Genomic DNA, 22,141 nt, shown 5'->3' on the forward strand with positions numbered 1-22,141 from the left:
ACATATATACAATGGAATATTACTCAGCCATAAAAAGAAATGAAATTGAGTTATTTGTAGTGAGGTGGATAGATCTAGAGACTGTCATACAGAGTGAAGTAAGTCAAAAGAGGAAAACAAATACCATATGCCAACACATATATATGGAATCTAAAAGAAAATGGTTCTGAAGAACCTATGGCAGGACAGGAATAAAGACACAGACGTAGACAATGGACTTGAGGACACGGGGAGGGGGAAGGGTAAGCTGGGACGAAGTGAGAGAGTGGCATGGACATATATACACTACTGGATGTAAAATAGCTAGCTAGTGGGAAGCAGCCGCATAGCACAGGGAGATCAGCTCGGTGCTTTGTGTCCACCTAGAGGGGTGGGGTAGGGAGGGTGGGAGGGAAACGCAAGAGGGAGGGGATATGGGAATATATGTATACATATAGCTGATTCACTTTGTTATATAGCAGAAACTAACACACCACTGTAAAGCAATCATACTCCAATAAAGATGTTTAAAAAAAAAAAATTGTAGGTGCTTCCCAACAGGCATGCCTGTGCTTTGTGATGAGAAGCTACTCCCACCTGAGGCTTCTGGATGAAGCAAAGAAAAAGTTTCATCAACATTCCACACGTTTATGACTAGTTATCTAGCACACCACCCCTAAGCAGAGTGGCTTCCCATAATCACCTCCCTGCCCAACCCACAATGTTAAGTGTTGGCTGAGCTTAGCTGAGGGGTTCTCGTGGTCGGGCTTGGGGTGTCTCCTGAGGCTGCATTCAGATGGGAGTATGGCTGTGGTTGGTACATTCAAGACAGCTTCTCATCCTCCAGAGCAGGGCTCAGCAAACTGGGACACCCCACCCCAGGCCAGATCCAACCCACAGCTCATTTCTGTACTGCCGCAGGCTAATAATAGTTTTTACAGTCTTAAATGGTTGAAAACAAATCAAAAGAAAATCATCTCATGATGTGAAAATTATATGAAATTCAAATTTCAATGTCTTAAGGTTTCATTGGAACACAGCCATGACCATCCACTTACATATTGTTTAGGGTGGCTTTTGCACTGCACTGGCAGAGCTGCGTAGTTATAACAGTCACAAAGGCCACATGGCCTGCAAAGCTGAAAATACTTACTGTCTGCCCCTTGAGAGAAAAAGTCTTCTTACCGCTACTCCTGAGCCTCTCTCCACAGGCATCTTCATTAAACATCAGTGGGTTATTTTTAGAATGTTTAGTTTTCTTCTTTCTAAATGATGAGGTTAGAGAAAATTTAGCCTATCACTTGCAAACATTATCTCCAAATAACATACTGCAGGTGTGAGTAATTTCTGGCTTAAAAAACACAAACCTGAATATAATTTTCATTATATTTACTCCATTTAACATCATCTTTCAGATTACTGGAGTAGATCTGAGGCCACACATAACATTTTTATCAGATGCGTGCAAATAATGGAATCATCAGTGATCATACAGAGATAAACTTTCAGAACTGTTACCTTTTTTATGCTCCTTGTTACATCAGAATTCCTATGCATCTTGTCTTTGCTCAAATTCACATTTTGAAAATAAGTGCTTAGAATAAAAACAATTTTAACAGTTTAACTGTCAAAGCTATCTTCCCTTGGTACAGCTGTGCAGCTGCATATTTGCAAACTAAATCCTAAGCGTGCTTCTCCCATCCCCACCGGCTGCAGCATGGTCACTGGACATGTGATTGAAGGCTTGCAATTACTTTTATTTTGAAGAGATTAAATAATTGCTGATTTTAAAAAAGGAGAATGAGACAAATACCATTTCTGCCTTTATAATGTGAACCCCAAATGCCTTTCTAAACAAACAACAGCTGGAAAATGCTGAACAGGAATAGATACAATCCTTGCCCTTAAAAAGCTCCCAGCTTCATAGAGATGGATGGACAAGAAAACAGTATGGTGCAGGAATTGATAACTGACTGTCGATGAGCACAAATTATGATGGGAACACAGAGATCAGGCACCTAGGCTGGTTTAGACATGTCTGGGAGACTTGCTAAGGGAACTGATGGGAGGGAAGGCAAGGTGGGTCAGCCCAGCTTTCCTGGGTACCCATCCAGGGCCCGACAGAGGTGTCATTGCTTGGTCCCCTGCAGCCTGTCACAACTGAGAGCACACTGACCTTTATTGGTTTACTTGTTCATTTCCTCCACAGATGATAAGCTTCTTTAAGGCAGAAACTGTGTCGTCATTGCCATCTATGGTGCCTGCCTGGTAGTAGCTGATGCACAAGAATCGTCTAATAAACGAGTATGTGGAAGTTCCTAGGATGATGAAAATATTCCTTCTCTTAGATGGGCTGACGTTTAAAGACAATATCTTATGTCTATACAGTGATATATTTAAAAATCTGTACTAGTTAGTGGTTGAAGTGCCAATACCAAATTTTGGTTGCGAGAACAGGGTCAGGAACCACGGGAGATGCAAAGACAAGCAAGACACAAACACTGCTTTCCATAAACTTACAGCTTCATAATCCTCACCTGTATCGAACCAGAATAGCTTGTCTTTCATCTGTTTACATTTTGGAACTCCACAAAATATTTCTTTTGACTAAAGGGCTCCATTTCTTTAAAAAAGGAAAACTTTGATCAAGTTAAGGCAGCTAAGTTTTCTCAAAATATTTACATATTTAACCCCCTCCATTTATAGACTGGAAGGAAATTTAAATGGAGGGAATAGAACATTTACATTTTTAGATATGTTCATATTCCTCCTGGATTTCATCTTAGTTTTTCCTCAGTTGCCTTCTGTAGCACCTTTCTAATAGGTAATATATAGCAATGTACAGATGTATGCAGTAATAAAATTGTTCATTCTCTCCTATATACTGTAATATCACTTAATATTTGCTAATATCCAGAAAAAAAGCTTCTATGCATATCCTTTCTAAAACTACTGCAAAGTATCTTCAAAGTTCTATATTCTTTTCTATTTTATATATGAATATATGTTTTTCTATTTTATATATAAATGTGTGTATGTTAATCCCAACCTCCTAATTTATCCCTCCCTGCAAGGTTCTATATTTAATGCCAGTTATTCTGAGGTGTTTAATTCAAAACTGTTACCTGATTTCTCTATAGGATGTTGGATTTCAAAAACATCCTATTTTCAAAATAGGACGGTTTAAGATCATCTTAAGGACTCATATGCAAGAAATCCTTCTATGACGTCTGCAGGGAAAAATGAGGCAAAAGACACATAGGTACAGTATTCTTTATTATAAACAATCAGGTAACAGTGTAAGTGTGCATTTGAAGGATAACTGAAGCCCAGCTACAGTAAACAAAAACGTTACTTAAATAGAAATAGTTTCTTTTTTGTTGGTTTGTTTTACATTAATTTGAATTTAACATATGCCAGGATCACCTAATCTTGTCATATAGTTCAGCTGTTAAATCCTTAATAGGAAAAGACAAAATTTGGAATGCATGTTATATTTTGCTTTATTTGTTGACTATATATACTAAATATTCAGGACATACTCAAAGTTAAGCAGGTGCTTAAAGTCTAGCAAGTGGTACTTATAAAATGCTTTTGTTGCTGTGATGGGGGTATTCAGTTCCTAAGAAGACAATGAAAAGGAAATTCTAAATGCTAGGTTGTTGTACAACTTTTCCTGATTTATACTGAGTGTAAAAAAAAGAAAAGAATAACAAAACATACATGTATTGAGAAGTGGCATCTTAATAGTTCCAAAGCACTGGCAGGTATTAAAATATCATCTAACTAAAACAAACTTTTCACATCTCAAATTTTTAACAAAAAAACACAAAAACCAGGCTTGAACAACACCATAAATGTTCTGGGTCTTGTGAGCAGTCCAGATGTTGTTATTCTCTATTGCACAATCCTTGTCTATGGCAACCTTAAACATGTTTGGCTGATGCAATTAATGGCTTAGCATGTCCACTTTGCTCACTATCCTATAAAAGAATGCTATGACACTTTTTGGATTGTCTGTCTCAAGGAATGAATGCTAAATGAGCACATTTAGAAGTTTGAAATCAAATACTGCATTACTATTTTTAACAATTCTTGCCAGCAAAAATGTTAAAAGGCTGATTTAAAATGTGACTTACAGTGACTGAAGGATTAACTTCTCATCAATTCTAAATTCTCTGAATTTCACAGTATCTTAATAAAGGCTTTTGGTGAGATAGGACTGGTAATGACGCATATGTACCACTTTAATCATTTATTTTTTGAAGAAATAATTTGGATTCACTGGAATATTCTGGCCTGGTTTCCCAAAGCTGCATGAAAATTCAATGTATTTTTTCATGTCATTTATAAGCAACTAGTACCGATTAATCCTGTAAAAGTATAAGATTACCAGAGGAGGAGTTTGACCACTGATGGAGAGATTCAGAAAACTGTGTTTGCTCTCTGGAGCCCAAACCACGTGTACCTAATGCTCTTTCATGCAACAGTACTTGTATGAGGATGACTTCACCATATTAATGCCTTTTCCAAGAAAAGGGGAGATGGGGAAATTACTGGAAAATAGGGAAGCAAAAGGCGAAAAACTCAATTTTGAGACACAGAAGAAGAGTAGCATTTATCCAAGGAAGTCTTCAACCATTACTTGATTGCTCAGAAGAGAAGGGAAATCAGCTTCAAAATAGAGATTATTAAGAAAATTATACTTTTTTTCAAGCATAAGAAAGATTGCATGGTTTGTTTTAAAAGTTCTTGAAACATGAAGATGATTCTACAAACAGATTTACTCTTAAGACTCTCAGCCCCAGAGGGCTGGGACGGGTCTCTTGTTTACATTCGATTCCACAGTACCTAACATTGTGCCAGGCACATACATAGTTGATGAACCAATATACTACGGAGTTTGCTAAACACTAAATGGACCACCTAGCTTTAATGTAAAATGTAATATTTTCTATTGTATATAGAGAAGCTTCTATTAGGTAACACTAGTCATTACAAGAGGTGACAGCAGTAGCTCACACATACATCTTTTTCACATGATCATTCCTACCTTGAATACAATTTAATGAGAAACAACTACTATGCACTAATGCTAGAAAGAGTTGAGACAGAATGTATAAATGAAGAAACCTCCTGGATCACTGAAGTACCGTCTGTTACAAGCATAATTACCTTCTTAAATTACACATTTTATAAAGGGTGTGAAATATTTTTCCAAGCAATGCAGTGTTTAGTGGGTGGGAATTATATATATATGAAAGTACCTAGGAATTTGGGAAATTTTCCTCTCTCTATCACCCAAGGGTAAATAAGAACAGGTTTTGATGTTGTGGATACATTTTTTTAAATGTCCTGTTATTCAGGACCACTGTTCCTCAGAAATGACAGGGATTGTGAAATTATTATCTTACTTGGGAAGTTATTTCCAGGTATGAAGCTTTAGTTTTAGAAGAGGCTACCACATATGACCAGCAGATCATTTAATCAATACAGACACTAAGTTAAATAACTCAAATTTGATCCCAGCAGTGTGTCTAGATTTGAGTCATCTGTGAATAGTTAGTATTTGCCAACATGTGAGGAAAATGTGGCAAAAGGCACGCCCTCACCTAGAGACTTTGAACATGGGGATGTGAGAAGGTATAAGTAAACAGGGTGCTTTTGTCCAATGCTCTTAGTTTACTGCTTCCGCACACAGGACTGACTGACATACATGGCCGTAGAGCTCACTGTGCAGACTCAGAAATCTGCAGAGCTGCCTGACACGAATCAACAGGAAAACAGGAACCCGAGATTTCCTATGTGGAAAGCAGGCATCTTCCGTGGGTGATTTTCAGACTAAGTTCTGGTCTTATTTTGCAATTGGGGGATATAGCTCATTTCATGCTATTTTCATATGTATCTTCCCATATTAGACTCTTTTTTTTTTTTTTACAGTGGTAGATAATGAGGCAACATGACTTTCAGCTTCACAGTTTCTTTCTTTTCCCATCACAGTTTAATTTGTTTAAAATGTACCGTTCATATCAGCACAATAGTCCAGCTATAGGCATTTCAACTGCAGAAATAAAGTTTATGTGACTTATCTTACATAACTGATTTTAAAAGCTTGATTTTTTTTTTTTTTTTTTGGCCAGTAGCACTATCAGTGAGGTTATTTCAATTTTATGGGTTTGGTAGCTTTGTTTTGTCCTAAAGTGTTATTTGCTCTAGTGCTGCTAGTACCTGATTTTTGCTACGTAAACAGTTTTAATATTTTTCCAGATTGGCCACACAACATGCCTTACATGACATGGTGGACTAAAGCGGCCTTTATTCTACCAACACCCTTCAAATACTGTTCCTACAGTTGCCTCTCATTTGTTCTCTCCCACAAAAGAAGCTGCTGCTTATTAGAGCGTAGGCACAAAAAACCTGCTTTTCTAATTGCACTGTACTGGCATCAGGTTAACTAGAAAGCACAAAACAAATGGTGATACAAAATGTGAATAGTATATATTATATGTATTTACACATGTACTTAGAAACTTCAGTTAGTTGCAAATCTGAAATGATATAAGCCACTGCCTGCAATAGCATCTATCCTATAGAAATGTGGATGAAGACAAGACTGTTAAGACACTGAAGAAATCGGGTTGTGTGGAGAGCCCATTTGAGTCAGAACTTTGTCCAACCACTGCAGTGGTCCATGAAGGTGAATCTCAATCCAGCAGGGAGTGCTTGTGACATCCTGGCGATGATACTCAGCTCCCCAACCCTGAAAAGCAAAAACGGAGCGGAGTGATTGTGCCAGACTTTACAGGCCGCCTTCAGAGGCCCCAGCAGGCCCGGTGGACACAGCCCACCCAACCAGGGGCAGCTCCTGGGACCTGAGAGCGTGAACTCTACGTTCCTGCAAGTACAGGACGACTTTTGCATCAACCAGATACCCTGAGTCCCCATCCATGGCTTCCTCCTGGGTTCACAACTAAATTCATGGACCTAGAGAGGGCCTGGGTTCTAGCCATGCCGGAGACCCTGGCAAATCACTTCCTCTTCCACAGGGAAAGGAGCTTGAACTCATGTTCACCCCCTAATGCTGAAGACCCATGTTTTGTACAAGATGGTTGCTCACTACAGACCAATGACTGGATCTGAACGTTGTAAAGCGAGGGCTGAGGGTGCTCTTGGTTATTCAGGATTGATGAACAAAGCTTGTTTCTGCTCTCCCCCGCTGGCTCACTTCTGGCAATTTGCCATTTGTGACCATCCATAGGAGAGACAGTAAAAATAGAGATAATAAGTTTAGTCAACATCCATCACCTCACATGGTTGCAATTTTTTCTTGTGATGAGAACTTGTACATTTCTTTTACACCGATCACCTGTAATTATATTTGCTAGGGATTTATGTTTTTAAAAGTCCCTGCAATATAATAACATTTTATTTTCTGTGAATTGTGTAGTTTTATGAATTTAAAGGTTGCATATCTGAGAAATACATCTTGCTGATCTTAAGAAAATAAGATTTCTGTGCAAGCTTATGTTACAGTGAAATAATTACGTCTGAGATATTGGCATTTCATCCTAATCTGAAAAACGCAGGCCTAGACAAAAGTAACTGCAAGTCAAATGGTTGTTTGTTAATGGCAATTTTACGCCCTCTGCTGGCTCTGAAGCATCAGAACGTTTGAAAAGATTTTCAGGTATTTAATTGCCTGACTGTGTGAAAATACTTTTAAAGCTTAACAGTAAATTTGAATAAAACTGCTTTGTCACCATGAAAGAAATGGATTCAAGAAGTCAGTTTTTCAACTGGAAACTCTATTCTTATTTTTTAAATAATTACTAAAATTATATATACAATAAAGACATAATGGACTTCCCTAGTGGTGCAGTGGTTAAGAATCCTCCTGCCAATGCAGGGAACACCACGGGTTCGGGCCCTGGTCTGAAAAGATCCCACATGCTGCAGAGCAACTAAGCCCATACACCACAACTACTGAGCCTGCGCTCTAGAGCTTGCAAGCCCCAACTACTGAGCCCGCGTGCCACAACTACTGAAACCCGCGCGCCTAGAGCCCGTGCTCTGCAACAAGAGAAGCCACCGCAATGAGAAGCCCGCGCAACACAACGAAGAGTAGCCCTGCTCGCCGCAACTAGAGAAAGCCTGCGTGCAGCAACAAAGACCCAACACAGCCAAAAATAAATAAATATTTTTTAAAAAGTATAGAAAAACAGGACACATTTTTCAAGATAATTTTAAAGGATTAATAAATAAATTTTACTTTGAAAAAACCTGCAACAAGCCATACTGATTCCTTGGATGAATATATGACAATGGGAAAACATATACTCAGTTTGATAAACAAGCTCAGATTTGGAAAAATTAGAATTATTTGCAAGTGCTTTGCGAGGGATGAAATAGCAGATGATGAAAGTGAGGTCTTTAGCTTCAACGTGCAAATCCAGTTTTTTTCCTTCCTGCTAAGTAACTTTTCCTCCGTTCTCCAACCTTCACATCAATTTTAATAAGATCTAATTTGATAAATTCAACAAATATTCATAAACAGAACATCTACTGCTGTCTCAGAATTAATCACAAGCCCCATAATGTTTCTATTCCAATTTGTTTATACCTTTATAAACAGCACTTAATTCATACTATCTTGTATTAGAGTCAGTTCTGTCTGTTTTGTAGCTCATTTATAAATATGACTGCTCCATTTGCCCGTATGTTGTAAGAGTAAGGAGAGTGTCTTATTTGATTCAGGTAAATTCACCAACATTTACTGAGTGACCATAGGTGGTCAGCAGTTTGAGGGATGGAAGAATCTCTGTAGCATTAAGTTCTATACAATTATCATTGTCACTTTATCTTATGTGTTAAAAAAAATCAGATAACTATCTTAACTTGGTTTTCCTCCAAAGTAATATGCTTAAGAATTTTCTTAAAATTGCTAAACAAGAGATTTCATACTCGTGGAGGAGCTCTTCCAAAAAACAACTGACATATGTACACTACCAAATGTAAAATAGATAGCTAGTAGGAAGCAGCCGCATAGCACAGCGAGATCAGCTCCGTGCTGTGTGACCATCTAGAGGGGTGGGATAGGGAGGGTGGGAGGGAGACTCAAGAGGGATGGGATATGGGGATATGTATACGTATAGCTGATTCACTTTGTTGTACAGCAGAAACTAACAAACCGTTGTAAGGCAATTATACTCCAATAAAGATGTTAAAAAAAAAAAAGATAGCATAGCTACCTTGTTTGATCAGTTGTTAGTTAGGGGAGCAGGGATTTGATTTGAAATCTGTTTGCTTACAGAGCTCATGCTTTTCCCAGTTAAGCTCCTGATCAGGCAAGTTGTACATTGTTTAGTAAAATTTGGACTCTGTAGTTTCCCTACTCTTGCCATTACCTGTAGGTAGAATTTTGACTTCTAGGATATTGTTCGTTTTACTTTTACTGTAAAATTTATAATAAAAATTTAAATTAAATTTGTATTTACTTTAAAAAAAAACAAAAAAAAACAATTAAAGAGAGTGCCCCCCCCGGCAAACTGCTGTCTACTTACCCTGGCTGTCTAACTGCCACATCAACCAAAGAGTGCTTTTGCTTTTATTTTTCATCTTACAATTGGGAAGCAAGCACTCCTTACCTTGACAAAACTCATCCGGATGGTGCACATCTTAGTCAACTCATAAACGACTTCAAATCCATGATGGACAGACTGGGCAAGCAGCTGAGCGAACAGCTGGTTGTTGAAGATCTTGAGGCTGCAGCCGCTGGGGATCTTGCAGACGGTGGCCGGGTGAAAGCCGTGCTGATAGTTGCAGTTCCGGCTCTGCACAAAGATGCTGCTGTCACTCACGCACTCGGCATAGACCTCTCCCCCCACGTAGTACAGATGCACGCCTACGAGGCAAAAACAGTCTTCCAACACCAGCACCGACTTTCGCTTGGATTTATCACCCTTCCCTTCTCATCCACCTCTGTAACCTCAAGAGATGTGACTATCAACTGTGAGGTTAATTGTAATATCACCAATCATTGATTAGTACCACATGTGCCCCAAAGGCTGACTTGCTTTAATTATCATCTATATTTTTTTCATGAGTCCATTTAAAAGTGGACTGCAACCCAGGTTTACGATTAGCACCAAGAGCACAGAAGTAGGCTCTTGTGTCCTACTCCCATCACTTGCTCAATCTCACGCTGTTCCTTCTAAAAGGAAGATCTCATAATATTAGATGCGAAATAAATACATACATAATTCAGAACACATCAAAAAAAAAAAAGAACTGGACACAGTGCCATGGTAATACTTAGGTGTATACACTAAACCTACTTCAGAGGGAACAATAAATGAAGTTTAAATTTTATTTCACCAACAATTATAAATCCATTTCTCTTAATTAATACCTCAAAGACACCCATTTCATTTTAAAGCTTATCACCTACAGTCATAGGTCACAGAAACAATGCCTCTTTTTACCTACAAACAGTGAACTTTGTGCCACGTTTTCAGATAAAATATAAAAACACAATCAAAATGTAGTTTATGCTACTTTATCTCACATTCTAAGAGCTGAAAGGCAAAGCATCCTGAGAAGGCTGCTGCTCAAAGTAAATTTCAGTTGTTGCTTTCCCTCCAAATGTCGGTTTAAGATTCCACGTAAATTTATAACAAGGGACTGGGGTTAGATGAGATGAAGATGTCCTAGTCTAGTGAGTATTAAAGACTAGAACAATTGTTCCCCAACCTTTTAGCAGAAACAAAATGGTCCAGCACAAAGTGTCAACATGATTGTAAATACAATCACTGTGCAGTGGCAAGGGGTTTGTAGAAATGATCCTGAATGTACTTACAGAGATAGATTTTGGATCTTTTAAAAATAAAAATAAAACATTTAAAAGTAATAGAATTGACCTCCAGGGGTTCTCAGACCCTGGTGTGCGTAACTCTGCATTTAGGAAACATTTTGGACACAACCACAGCAATGGAGGCACTTCTGCATTATACTTCCCGCCAGCTTTATGGCTTCCTTTTCCCATCTCCTTTCCCTTAATACAGTTTTAGAGAAGAGTGGTTTTCAGTATTATGTATCCCAACCATAGACTCCAACACAGTCTGAAGAAATGGACCCAGGGTCACAATGATAAAGCACAGCTCTTGATATTCAGGCCAAGGCTCCCCTCTCAGCACCTAGATCAGAGCAGCTCCCCTCCTCTGCTCAGCCTTCCTCTCCCTTTTCTTCCTCATCTCCATCATTCTTTCCCCTGAACGGCCCGGGGTCTGACGCCTCGTGGCCCTGGCCGTGAGGAGAAGGCAGAAGGACTGTCTTAATTAGCTGGGACATAGTTACTTGGCTGCAGCGACATGTTGGAGGTTAGGCAGGGGCAAAGCCAAGCGACTTCCTTTAAAAACTCCCAGGGGGAAGGCCTGCCTCTGGGGTAGCTGTGAGTTTTTTCCAAGTGAGAGTGGGCAGGTGGTAAACGAGCCAGAACGTGAGGCTGCTAAGTGTTTAGTATGTCTTTGAACTGAATGACCTTCAAATATACAATCCCCCCAGAACCTAATAAGGAGAACAGATGTTTGTCATCTGACTCTGGTGTTTATTTAGGGGAGGATTTTCAGTCCTGTTAAAGTCTTATCCGCAGCCACAGACATGCTGGCAGAGCATGGAAAGCAGAGAAGAGACCGAACAAGGAGGCAGTAGTTTAGCATCCTGAGCGAGAAGAGGGGGCAGAGCCGACGGGATGCACCTGCAGAAGCCCAAGACCGGCCTCAGTACGGGGACCGGGGGGAATTCAACCCCACTGCGAAGGAGGCTGGATTTGGGCTAGAGACAGCAGTATCGAAGGAGTCAAGTAAGCAAGGGATTTTATTTGCATCCATTTGACAGGCCAGAAGAGTGGCTTCAAACCACATGTGTGAGATGCTAGATCGCCATAGAGAACAGTGAGCAGTAAGGGTAAACGCCCAAAGAAGGCGCTACCTGAGGTGAGAGAGAAGCCAGGCTACGGGGTCCTCGGGCAAGTTGCACCCACACCTCGGACGACCTCTCTTCCGGGGCTGCATCTTTCTTCCTCTGAGTTTTCCATCTGTGTGTGCCTGCACCCACCCTGTAGGAGATTAGGGAGTCTGGAGTCCGGGTGGTGGTTAATTAGGACTCTGTGGGCTTGATTTGGATCTACTGAGTCAGACTGCAGATCGGTCCCTTCTGGCATCTTCTGAAGCCTTGAGTGACAGAGATGATGGAGGGGAAGCGGGGAAGGACAGCGGCTCAGTTAGGCTTGTGAGTGGGTTCCAATGCTGTGGAACCCACTAACAGTCAGAGGGGGACGTCCCAAAGTGGAAGGAATATGCATGGATCCCCTCCAGAGTGGGAGTGGGGGTGGGGAAAGGATATCCCTGCAGAAAGTAGATCTCATCACCCCACAGCCCAGCTCAGAGAACCCTGATGCCTCTCCACTCTGCTTGGAAAACACCCTGAACTTATGAGCACAAACTCAACACCTTCCCTGGAGTTTGTAATTGATATTCCCCTTGGCTTTGCTGCCCTCTCTTTTGTACAACTATTTTATTTTATTTTTTTTCCCATTAAAAAATGCACTATTTATTGAAATACAAGTGAATTATCCAACTAGTCGCTGTGAAGAAGTGTAATCATACTGACTTAGAAACTCTATGAAATGCAGGGTGACATTCTTTTGAGTCCAGGCCATCTAAGGTAAGATCAAGATTTCAGAGAAACCCAAAGGCAAAGGGCCTCACCGGTCTTTACTCCCCATCAAAGATGCGCAACTATTTTAAAATCTGGCTGACTGTCAGGACCCTCTGGAGCTTGAGGAAAGTGCATATTTCTGAGGGTGATTAATGATGATACTCTCAGAAATTCCTTATGTAGTTAGACATATACTTAAATATATGGGAGAAAGGATACGACGTCTGAGATTTGCTTCAAAATACTCTTGTAAAAATACTGTGATGAGACAGGGGAAAAGGATGGTACAGAATGTGACTCATTATTGAAGCTGGAGATGGTCATATGAAAATTTGTTACATGATTCTACTTTTGTGTAAGCTTGAAATTTTCCAAAATAAAAAAATTTTTTTAATGTATGATCAAAAAATAATGTAAAAGTAAAAATTTCCAGATCTACACCGGGGCTTTGGTCCAGAGGATGGAGGTAGGCCCGCCCAGGACAGTGCCTGCAGCTGTGCACTGCACAAACCCAGGGTGTGCCTCAGTCTTCCAAGATTTGTACAGTTATTAGAAGACTCCTCCAGCAGATGGCAGTAACTTCTCTTGAGAAATGGGTTCCTTCCAATTCACACAAAGCCACTTCTGGGCTGGTAGCAGAATCAGTTCCCTAAAGCTGTACTTGAAGACTTTTAAGTCTCTCTGGACAATATGATGAACAAGCAGCTTTGGTCCCAACTGACCTACACTGAATGCCCACTGTGCCTCACACACTCGGCGACTCTGCCGGGGTGGGAGAACCGTGATGCTTTCTCTCTCACCACTACTTCAGTGACCCCAGCATGCCTGGACATGCCCGGTCCCACCCCATCTTCACAGGAGCAACAAAACCCACTAGAGGAAATTTATAAAATACAGAGAAGCAAAGAATAAAGATCGGCCACAAATCCACAGCCCAGAAATATTCAAAGCTAATATTTGTCATATACCTTTCAGTCTTTTATGTGCACATTTTAAACAAAATTAGGATCATCCTCTACAGGATCTTTTATAACCTTTTTTTCACATTTTAAAATAGTGTGGGGCTTCCCTGGTGGCGCAGTGGTTGAGAGTCCGCCTGCCGATGCAGGGGACACAGGTTCGTGCCCTGGTCCAGGAGGATCCCACATGCCGCAGAGCGGCTGGGCCTGTGAGCCATGGCTGCTGAGCCTGTGCGTCAGGAGCCTGTGCTGCACAACGGGAGAGGCCACAGTGGTGAGAGGCCCGCGTACCACAAAAAAAAAAAAAAAAAAAAAAAAAAATAGTGTGAACATTTTCTCATGAAGTACTCTTCAATGCCCTGTGTAATAACTGCAACAGTATGACATTCTGTGTTAAAATTTTTTAGGATTTGCTTTTTCAGGGATGAGAAACCTTATACACATTCAAAGGCAGAATGGAAAGGGCATTTTGAGACTGGGAAACTAAATCCATTGGGAAAGAAGCAATCCAAAAATCACCCTGAGGACTTCCCTGGTGGCGCAGTGGTTAAGAATCCACCTGCCAATGCAGGGAACACGGGTTCGAGCCCTGGTCTGGGAAGATCCCACATGCCGCGGAGCAACTAAGCCCGTGCGCCACAACTACTGAGCCTGCGCTCTAGAGCCCGCGAGCCACAACTACAGAAGCCTGCGCGCTCAGAGCCCACGCTTGGCAAGAAAGAGAAGCCACCACAATGAGAAGCCCGCGCACCACAACGAAGAGTAGCCCCCGCTCGCTGCAACTAGAGAAAGCCCGCGCACAGCAAGGAAGACCCAATGCAGCCAAATATAAATAAATTTATTTTTTAAAAAAATCACCCTGAGGTGCAGACCCCCCTTCTAAGGAACTGACAAACCAAACCCTTGCCTCAGGATAATTCCTTTCATAAAACATGGAAGCATTACTAGGATTCTACAGAACAAGCTGAGATGTGCAAGAAAATAAAGATTCATTAAAAGGTGAAAAACTAATTCCAAAAGCAATTCAGTGATTTGGAATCTACGATAATTATGTTCGGGGAAGGTCTTGGTTTGCCTCAGTAAGTTTAATCCCTGGGGCTAATGCCTCAGGAATTATAATCACCCACTCCTTCTCCCATGAGAGGAAGAACAGCCAGCAGCCAGGACACACACAGCATGTCTGCAGCTGCAAAGGAGAAACCTCCCTGTCCTGCTCCAAGTGTCCTTTCACATCAAGACCCCGGCACAGGCTCATTACCAAGGTCAACAGCTCTGACTTCAGTTACAGCACAAATCGTAGGTGCTCAGAAATGACAGTGTTATTGATTAGGATTATATTAAGTTGTGCATTTCTAAGAAATGTAATCCAACCTCAATGACCTTGAGAGCAGCACACATATGTCCATGCAGTCCATTCAAAACTGCGGTTTTCCTCATTATTTGGAAATCGGGGCCATCCTAAAAGCCACTCTAAAAAAGCAGGCACGTTTTATACTCCAGTGATCCAAATTGGCTATTCCATCACTTCCAAAACATCAAAAAATAACCTTTGCTTTATTTTGCGCACAGATAGGTATGATATGTCAGCAGTTCTTCATCTTTTTTTCTGTAAAGATCCTTATAATCCTCCGATGAAGCTCTGTGTAACTCAGTGAGGTACTCCTTTTCTAGAATATTCTTGTGGGGAAAACACAAAATCTTCTCTGATTTACATTTTTAAAGTAAATCATTGTAAAATTTCATCACTTTAGTACTATGAGGGCCTTATTTCAAGATCTCAGAGGTGATTCTGACATATCATGCCTGCAGCATATGATAAGTATTTTCATTCCATATCGAAAGATTCAACTCCTCAAGTGCTGAACTAAGAGGGGTGCCGAGATGAAAAAGCAGCAGGGTCCCTTCCCTCCAGAAGGGAGCGACTGGACCTTACAGCCAGCCATGGGTGCAAACCCACATCACTCGTGGGACCATGGGTACGCCACTGAATTCTCCGGCCTTCCATTGCCTCATCCATAAAATGGGACTAAGAAATCCTAACTTGTAGGGTGACAATAAAAATAATATGAGTAAGAGTCTGCCAGGGTGCCTCACACATTAGGGAAAATCAGTGGGGGCAGTATCAGTCATTTGAAAGGGTTCAAGTGGTCTTCAAGGAAGAATATGGACAGACTTCATGTAGAATGCACTCTTCCAGGTTCTTCAAAGTCCTGCCTCTGACACTGAAGCAGCAGACCCCCCCCCCCCCCCCCCCCCCGCTATTCTAGTGCTAACTAGCCTACGGCTATTTAAAGCACTTGGCCAGAGAGGTCAAAGCAATAGATTTGTTACTGTTGTAAGGACACAAATGAAGGCTTGGTACCAAGCCTGCTGCCTCACAGTGCATTGCATTGGACGGAAAGCAGGATGAAAGAGCACGGGTGAGTCAGCATAAACCATCACCGCCACAGAAAACAACTCAAAGTACATACACTGCTGACCGGTGGTGGCATGAACTTTCTTTAGAGGACCAGCCATCTTCCCTAACTTAAGTGGCAAGGAACACAAACCGGAAGTGACCTCAAAGCAAGTGATACTACTGAGGGGAGAAATGGCCCATAATTAACCATAATAAAAAGATTTTTTTTTTGTAGATACCTTCCACCTTTGCCCCCCCGCCGCCTATAGTCTCATCTCGATGTAACAGCCAGGGGATCCTTCTGAAGTGAAAACTCAGATCTATAAACTCCAACTTAACTCCATCTTCCTATGTCACACAGGCAAAGTTAAAGCACTCTCCATGGCTTCTAGGCCCTGAGACCCGGTCCTGTCCCCTCTTCTATGACTTCCTCACTCCCTTGCTCACTGTTCCACTCACTCTGACATCCCTGCTTTTCCTCACTATGCCAGGCAGGCTTCAGGGCCTTTGTACCTGCTGTTTCCCTTTGCTTGGAAAGCTTTCCCCGCTGCTACCGACACTGTCGATTCCCTCTTTAGCTCTCTGCTCAAATGTCACCTCCTTAGGAAGCCTGCCCTGGCTACCCTCCCCATTCCCTTCCCCTCCTTTGTTTTTCTCTGTACAATTATCATTTGACATGTGTGTGTGTGTGCACGTGCGTGTATTATTTGTTTGTCTTTCCTTAGTTGTAGGTAATCCACAAAGCCAGGGATTTTTGTTTTGTCTTGTTTGTTTCCCACTGCTGTATCCCTAGTGGCAGAACCGTCTGGCTAAGATTAAATGCTCAGTAAATATTTGCGAGATGAATGCATAGCTGTGTGGTCTGACTGTCTCTAGCAACTAGCTCCACAGAACACGTTAACTTATTCACTAACCTCATGGTGCATTTGGCTGCAAACTTACTCAGGCTGGTGCTCCAGGAAGCCATACAGCTCAGAACCAGATAATCCATGGGGGCCCCTGATAGAGAGTCCCCTGACCTCACAGAAACCAGTAGCTCTTGCTTTGAAATATTCCATGCCATGCTTTATGGCATGGCTTGTAGCCCCTTAAAAAAATTATCTTTGCACCTTAGGACAATTCCAAAGCAGCTTTCTAAGAAAATTGTGCCTTTGCCTTGGGGACCATGTTGAGGGTGGAGTACCCTTCCATCCAGGTGAGCATTTCCTAGGCTTGCTGGTTTTTGTAACAGGTCACCAGTCCTGGCTCTTGCTCCTATTTTTTTTTTTTTAACCCTATGGATTATCTCTCAGTTACTAACATGACACCAACCTTCCACATCTGTCCATCCACATCAGCAGCACCTTGAACAAACTACTTGCAGAAAGTTTCCCAGAAGGTATTTAACAGTCCTTGCATATTTTAATTCTATTTTTAGGTCAAGTGGCATAAGTAGAAGTCCAATATGCAGACCAATCTGTAAAGCCCTTTAGCAAACAACTCTACAACATTACGTTTCAATGCTCTACCTTTAGATTTCACCTGAAGATTCTTATAAAAATCATTTAAAAGTAAAACCATACCTGAGATATTTATGATTTCAGTCAAAATATTACTTCCTTTGAGAATGACTATGTTTCCTCCTTTGGGATAAAAGTTACATTGCAGATTAAGTTTCCTTTTTCCGACCTCCAGAGGAAAAGTTTAATCACAATCACAATGGTTACAATTACAATGGTAACTCTTGGAGATGACATACCTGTATTCTTCTCTCCCACTCACCCCCAGCTCCTGATTTTCTATTTTTCATTTATCATTTCACTGTAAAGGTTTCTTGTAAGCCACCTCAAAGCTACTATGGAAAGATACAGGATAAAATAAACAGAAAGTAACTTTTGCCATTAAGAGTCAACATCAGTGAAGGAACTCAGCCTGTCTCTAGTCAATGGTCTGTAGGTTTACAACAGGAGACATTTAGGACGTATGTTAGGAAGAATACAGGAAGCATCATAAGTGAAATAATGACCCTCCCCTGGAAATTTGAAATAAAAGGCTCGTGGCTACTTCCCAAGGTGGTATAAGTGCTAGATGGGGAGAGAAAAGATCAAATGACTCTGAAGGTTCTTTACACCTGTGATTCCAGAGTAGAATACTGGACAACCAGGCACCATTCAGACACTGCCAACTATTCTAATAGAAAAGAACTTAAAATCCTCAACGAGGCCTCATGCTCAGCTGGGATTGATCATGCCAATGAGACAGGCTCCAAAAGCATCACAGCCAGACCCCAGTGAGGCCTGTGCTTATTCGGCTGTTGTAACAAAGCCTGGACACAAGAGAACGCCAATCACCTACCAAAGGCTTCCTGACATTAATAACTCAACGATTTTTTAAACTGCCTGGCTTCTCAGTCTCTAAAGGTAACTTCACCTGATATAAATAATCATCCAGCCAGAACTCCTCTTCTTCAGAAGTTATCCTATTTAGCATTTCAGGCAATTCAAAAATAATTCATAATACTTCTCTTCAATAATATCATCCTGGGACTTCCTTGGTGGTCCAGTGGTAAAGAATCTGCCTTCCAATGCAGGGGATGCAGGTTCGATCCCTGGTCGGGGAACTAAGATCCCACATGCCGTGGGGCAACTAAGCCTGCGTGCCACAACTACAGAGCCCACGTGCCCTGGAGCCTGCATGCCACAATTAGAAAAAACCCGCATGCCACCGCTAGCGAGAAGCCAGCACGCCGCAACTAAGACCCGGCGCAGCCAAATAAATAAATGAATAAAAATAATAATTTCATCCTGTTCTCATATTTATCATCTTGTTCGTCCTCCTAATACCCACCCTACACCACCCCCCAGAAGATGCTGTGCCGACCTCAGAGGTACAGACACTAAGGTTACAAGACCTCCCATGCTTTTCCCAACAATATCCCCAGAATGGTCTCCCAGATCCCAGCCCTGGGATCGTCCCACTAGGTCATGCAGCCAATCCATGGCTTGTTTCTATTTCCACGTTTTAGCTCAGATGAATATAGGAAGGAACTACATATTTGCTTTTACCCTTTCCTATGTGTCTTCTGGTATTTTCTATCGTTGAGTTTCTGTTTACATTAGAAAGAAGTCCGAGACAGAATCTGTTCCTGTTATTTGAAGGGTCTGTGAATCCATCAATAAGCACACTTCGGGAGGAAGCCTGGAACGTCTCCCCAACACGGTTGTTCAGTTCATAGTAGGCGACTGAGCACCAGTGCTGCGGCTCCTCGTAGCAAACCGGCCGAAAATCTGAAAGAAAACGGACCAGACAGGACATCACTACCGCCACGCTCGTGCCTCCCAGCTCACGACTCCACCAGGAAACTGCGGTTACCGCTGTTCACCAGAAAGCCGACTGCAAGACCCAGGAGGCTGCTGTGTGATCTTTACAAACCTGCCTCTTCCACGGAAGCTGCTGGCAGGTAGCTCATCTGGTCCATGTACCTGTGCACAGGGGCCACCGTCCTTGTGATTCTCCCATGGATGGAGGCTTTGTAAACATGTTTACTAGAATTGAGGGGCCAGGCAACAGCGATATGAGTGGATCCATGTAAACTTCATCCCCCCGAAAGGAAACACAGCTAAAAGGAAGCTGCCAGGTCACCTCATCTTTACAGACGACAGCATCTTACTGTTGCAGTGCCAAACTGAATCCCCGTGGCAAAGAGTATCCTTTTCTAATGATCTAAAGCTGAAAAAAATTTGTTCGAATATGTAAAAATCAAACCTAAAACACTGCATAGGATTTTATTTAAGAAAGAAAAAACAATGTCCACATAGACTCACATTCTCCTTTGTGTACATATGGGATAATTATGGCATAAAAATATTTTAAAGGGAGAGGTCTATTTCATTAGGAAATCCATGAATGTTATGTTTTCACCCCAAATTTTTCAAAGTTAAGTTGCCACTAACCCAAATTTGGTGGGTTTTTTTCTTTGCCCCTCACACTCTTTCTCTGCCTTTCTATTGATTATAGTATCTTTCTTTTCTTTGAATATTCTAGTAATTCTTGTGTCTAGAGTGTGTTCCTATATGCACTAAAATATGAACTCACAAAACAGATAAATTAGGGGGTTATTATTTGATTTCCAAATGGACCTTCACTTATGAAAGAATTCCCTCTGAGATACTTTAGATAGTAAAGCGCTTTGACCCTCCCTGCTCAGCATGGTTCCTGGAACTGCAGCCACTGCATCACCTGGGAGCTTGTTAGGAATGCAGATTCTTGGAAAGCACCCCAGATCTAGGGAATCAAAATCTGCATTTATACAAGATCGCCACGTGGTCTGTATGAACATTAAAGTGGAGCAATATTTATCTAGCCTATTACAGGACACAAATAAAATTATGTAAAAGCTATATACATATTTTGAAGAGCACTCCTCTAAGCCAAATGAAAGACATTACTATAAACTTATTATAGTAAAGAAACACAAACGGGACAAACTTACTGACTTCTTAAATACCTAATTCCATACTAAAACATCCAGAACTACAGACTCGTAAATGTTCGGTTAAAATTTAAAATTTACTTGTTCTACTAACCAGGATAACACACAAAACATTCACTCTATGGGACTGAGGAATGCCAAAGTCAAAATGCGAAACCATGCTATCTGCCCTTGACAACACTTATGAAACAGCAGGCTGGCACGTTTTGTTTTCTTTTGCTTTTTTCTTTGTTTCCCAGAAGGGAGGTGGTAATAGGAAGTACTCTTGGAAAACAGCTACATTTGGCCGTTCATCTGCCAAGTGACCTCCGTTAGGCACTGACAGTACTAAGTGACTCTCAGCTGTGGCATCTATAGGTCAGGCATTCTGGGTCCCTGGGGCTTTGGCGGCATTCTAAGGTGGGGGTGGTGTGTCAACTAAAAGAAAGCAGTAAAACAAAGGAACATCAAACTGATAGACTACACAAGGACAGCTTGAATCAACCCTTTCTGCCGCTAAACTCCCGGCTTTGGTGGACAGTGTCACTGCTAACAGAGAGACCAGTAATGTAAGGGGGCCATTCTAATGGTGACACTGGGACAGTCCTCCAGGAGAAACTGGTTGTCCTGAGGCCCTCACTAGAGGGTTGATTCGCTGTCCCTCTGACTTATGAGTTATTATTGGGTTCAAATGACTTCATGATGGGACCTTCAAATCTAGGAGCTATTCTCCTAGCTTTTCTCTATAGTCTGTTACCTGGCTTTCAAAACAGAGAACACTAAACATTCTTTGAAGTGAATTTAATTTTCAGTTCCTCTGGTGCCATGGATTGTACAATGGCCAAAGGGAAACTCGGACTCAACACAGTTCAAAATATGGCCCCCAAAACACAGAATGGCTGAAACCTGATTATAAGCTTGTGCCCAAGGCATGCTAAGAAGGGCTCTTCTCCCCAGATGTCAGTTTTATGATCAGATGATCATAATTAGGCAAATGGTATGCATTCAGTTGATAACATGTTATCAGAAATTAATTCAAAAACAGTAAAAACTCCTGAGGCAGAGAGAAAACTCTTTATCAAGGACCTCAGAACAAATGATTCCTTCTGTTCACATTCCTCATGTCGGTTCAAAATGGTCTTGTTATGTTAGCAGTGGAGTTCAATGGCATTAACTCCACTGCTTTTGTTGAACTAAATTGTCCATCCAAGTAGTTCTCACACTTAAGTGGGCATAAAAATCGTCAGTGGAACCTGTTAAAATGCAGATTCCTGGGCCCACCCCCCGAAATTGTGAGTCAATAGATCAGTGGCTGGATGCAGCCATGCAGGTTTTAACAGGCATTGCTGATGATTTTAATGCACGTGGTCCATGGACCACACCGCAGTGCCAGTGATAAGGCATTTCCCTAAGAGAAAATGAACTACAACCCTGGTGCAAAAGTTATAAAGGGGACCCTTTTGTAAGTCCTTGAGTCAATCTATCTACAAAATTAAGGGGCTGAACGTAGAGTTCATATGACCCATCAGTTCCATTCCTAGGTATGTACCCAAAGGAAGTAAAAGCAGGGACTCGAACAAATACTTGAACATCAATGTTCATAGCAACATTACTCACAAGAGCCAAAGGTAGAAACAACCC

General features: G+C 41.4%; 1 protein-coding gene across 11 annotated transcripts in view; it reads right to left on the reverse strand.

Annotated features, from left to right (window-relative positions):
• Positions 1-1,164: 1,164 nt before the first annotated feature.
• The window catches only part of SMAD9 (SMAD family member 9), a 64,678-nt gene continuing 43,701 nt past the window's right edge, over positions 1,165-22,141 (reverse strand). For 9 of the 11 annotated variants that reach the window (XM_032611190.1, XM_032611187.1, XM_032611181.1 and 6 more), the window contains 5 exons: positions 19,095-19,316; positions 9,624-9,880; positions 2,517-6,739; positions 2,156-2,297; positions 1,165-1,244 (listed from right to left, as the gene is read on the reverse strand). In XM_032611190.1, the coding sequence (XP_032467081.1) occupies positions 6,596-6,739; positions 9,624-9,880; positions 19,095-19,316 (623 nt within the window). In that variant the 3' untranslated portion in view covers positions 1,165-1,244; positions 2,156-2,297; positions 2,517-6,595. The remainder of the gene's footprint in view (positions 1,245-2,155; positions 2,298-2,516; positions 6,740-9,623; positions 9,881-19,094; positions 19,317-22,141) is intronic. The other 2 variants (XM_032611180.1, XM_032611183.1) reach the window with 2 other exon arrangements.

Source organism: Phocoena sinus, chromosome 18 (genome assembly GCF_008692025.1).
Source record: "Phocoena sinus isolate mPhoSin1 chromosome 18, mPhoSin1.pri, whole genome shotgun sequence".
Classification (NCBI taxonomy): Eukaryota; Metazoa; Chordata; class Mammalia; order Artiodactyla; family Phocoenidae; genus Phocoena; species Phocoena sinus.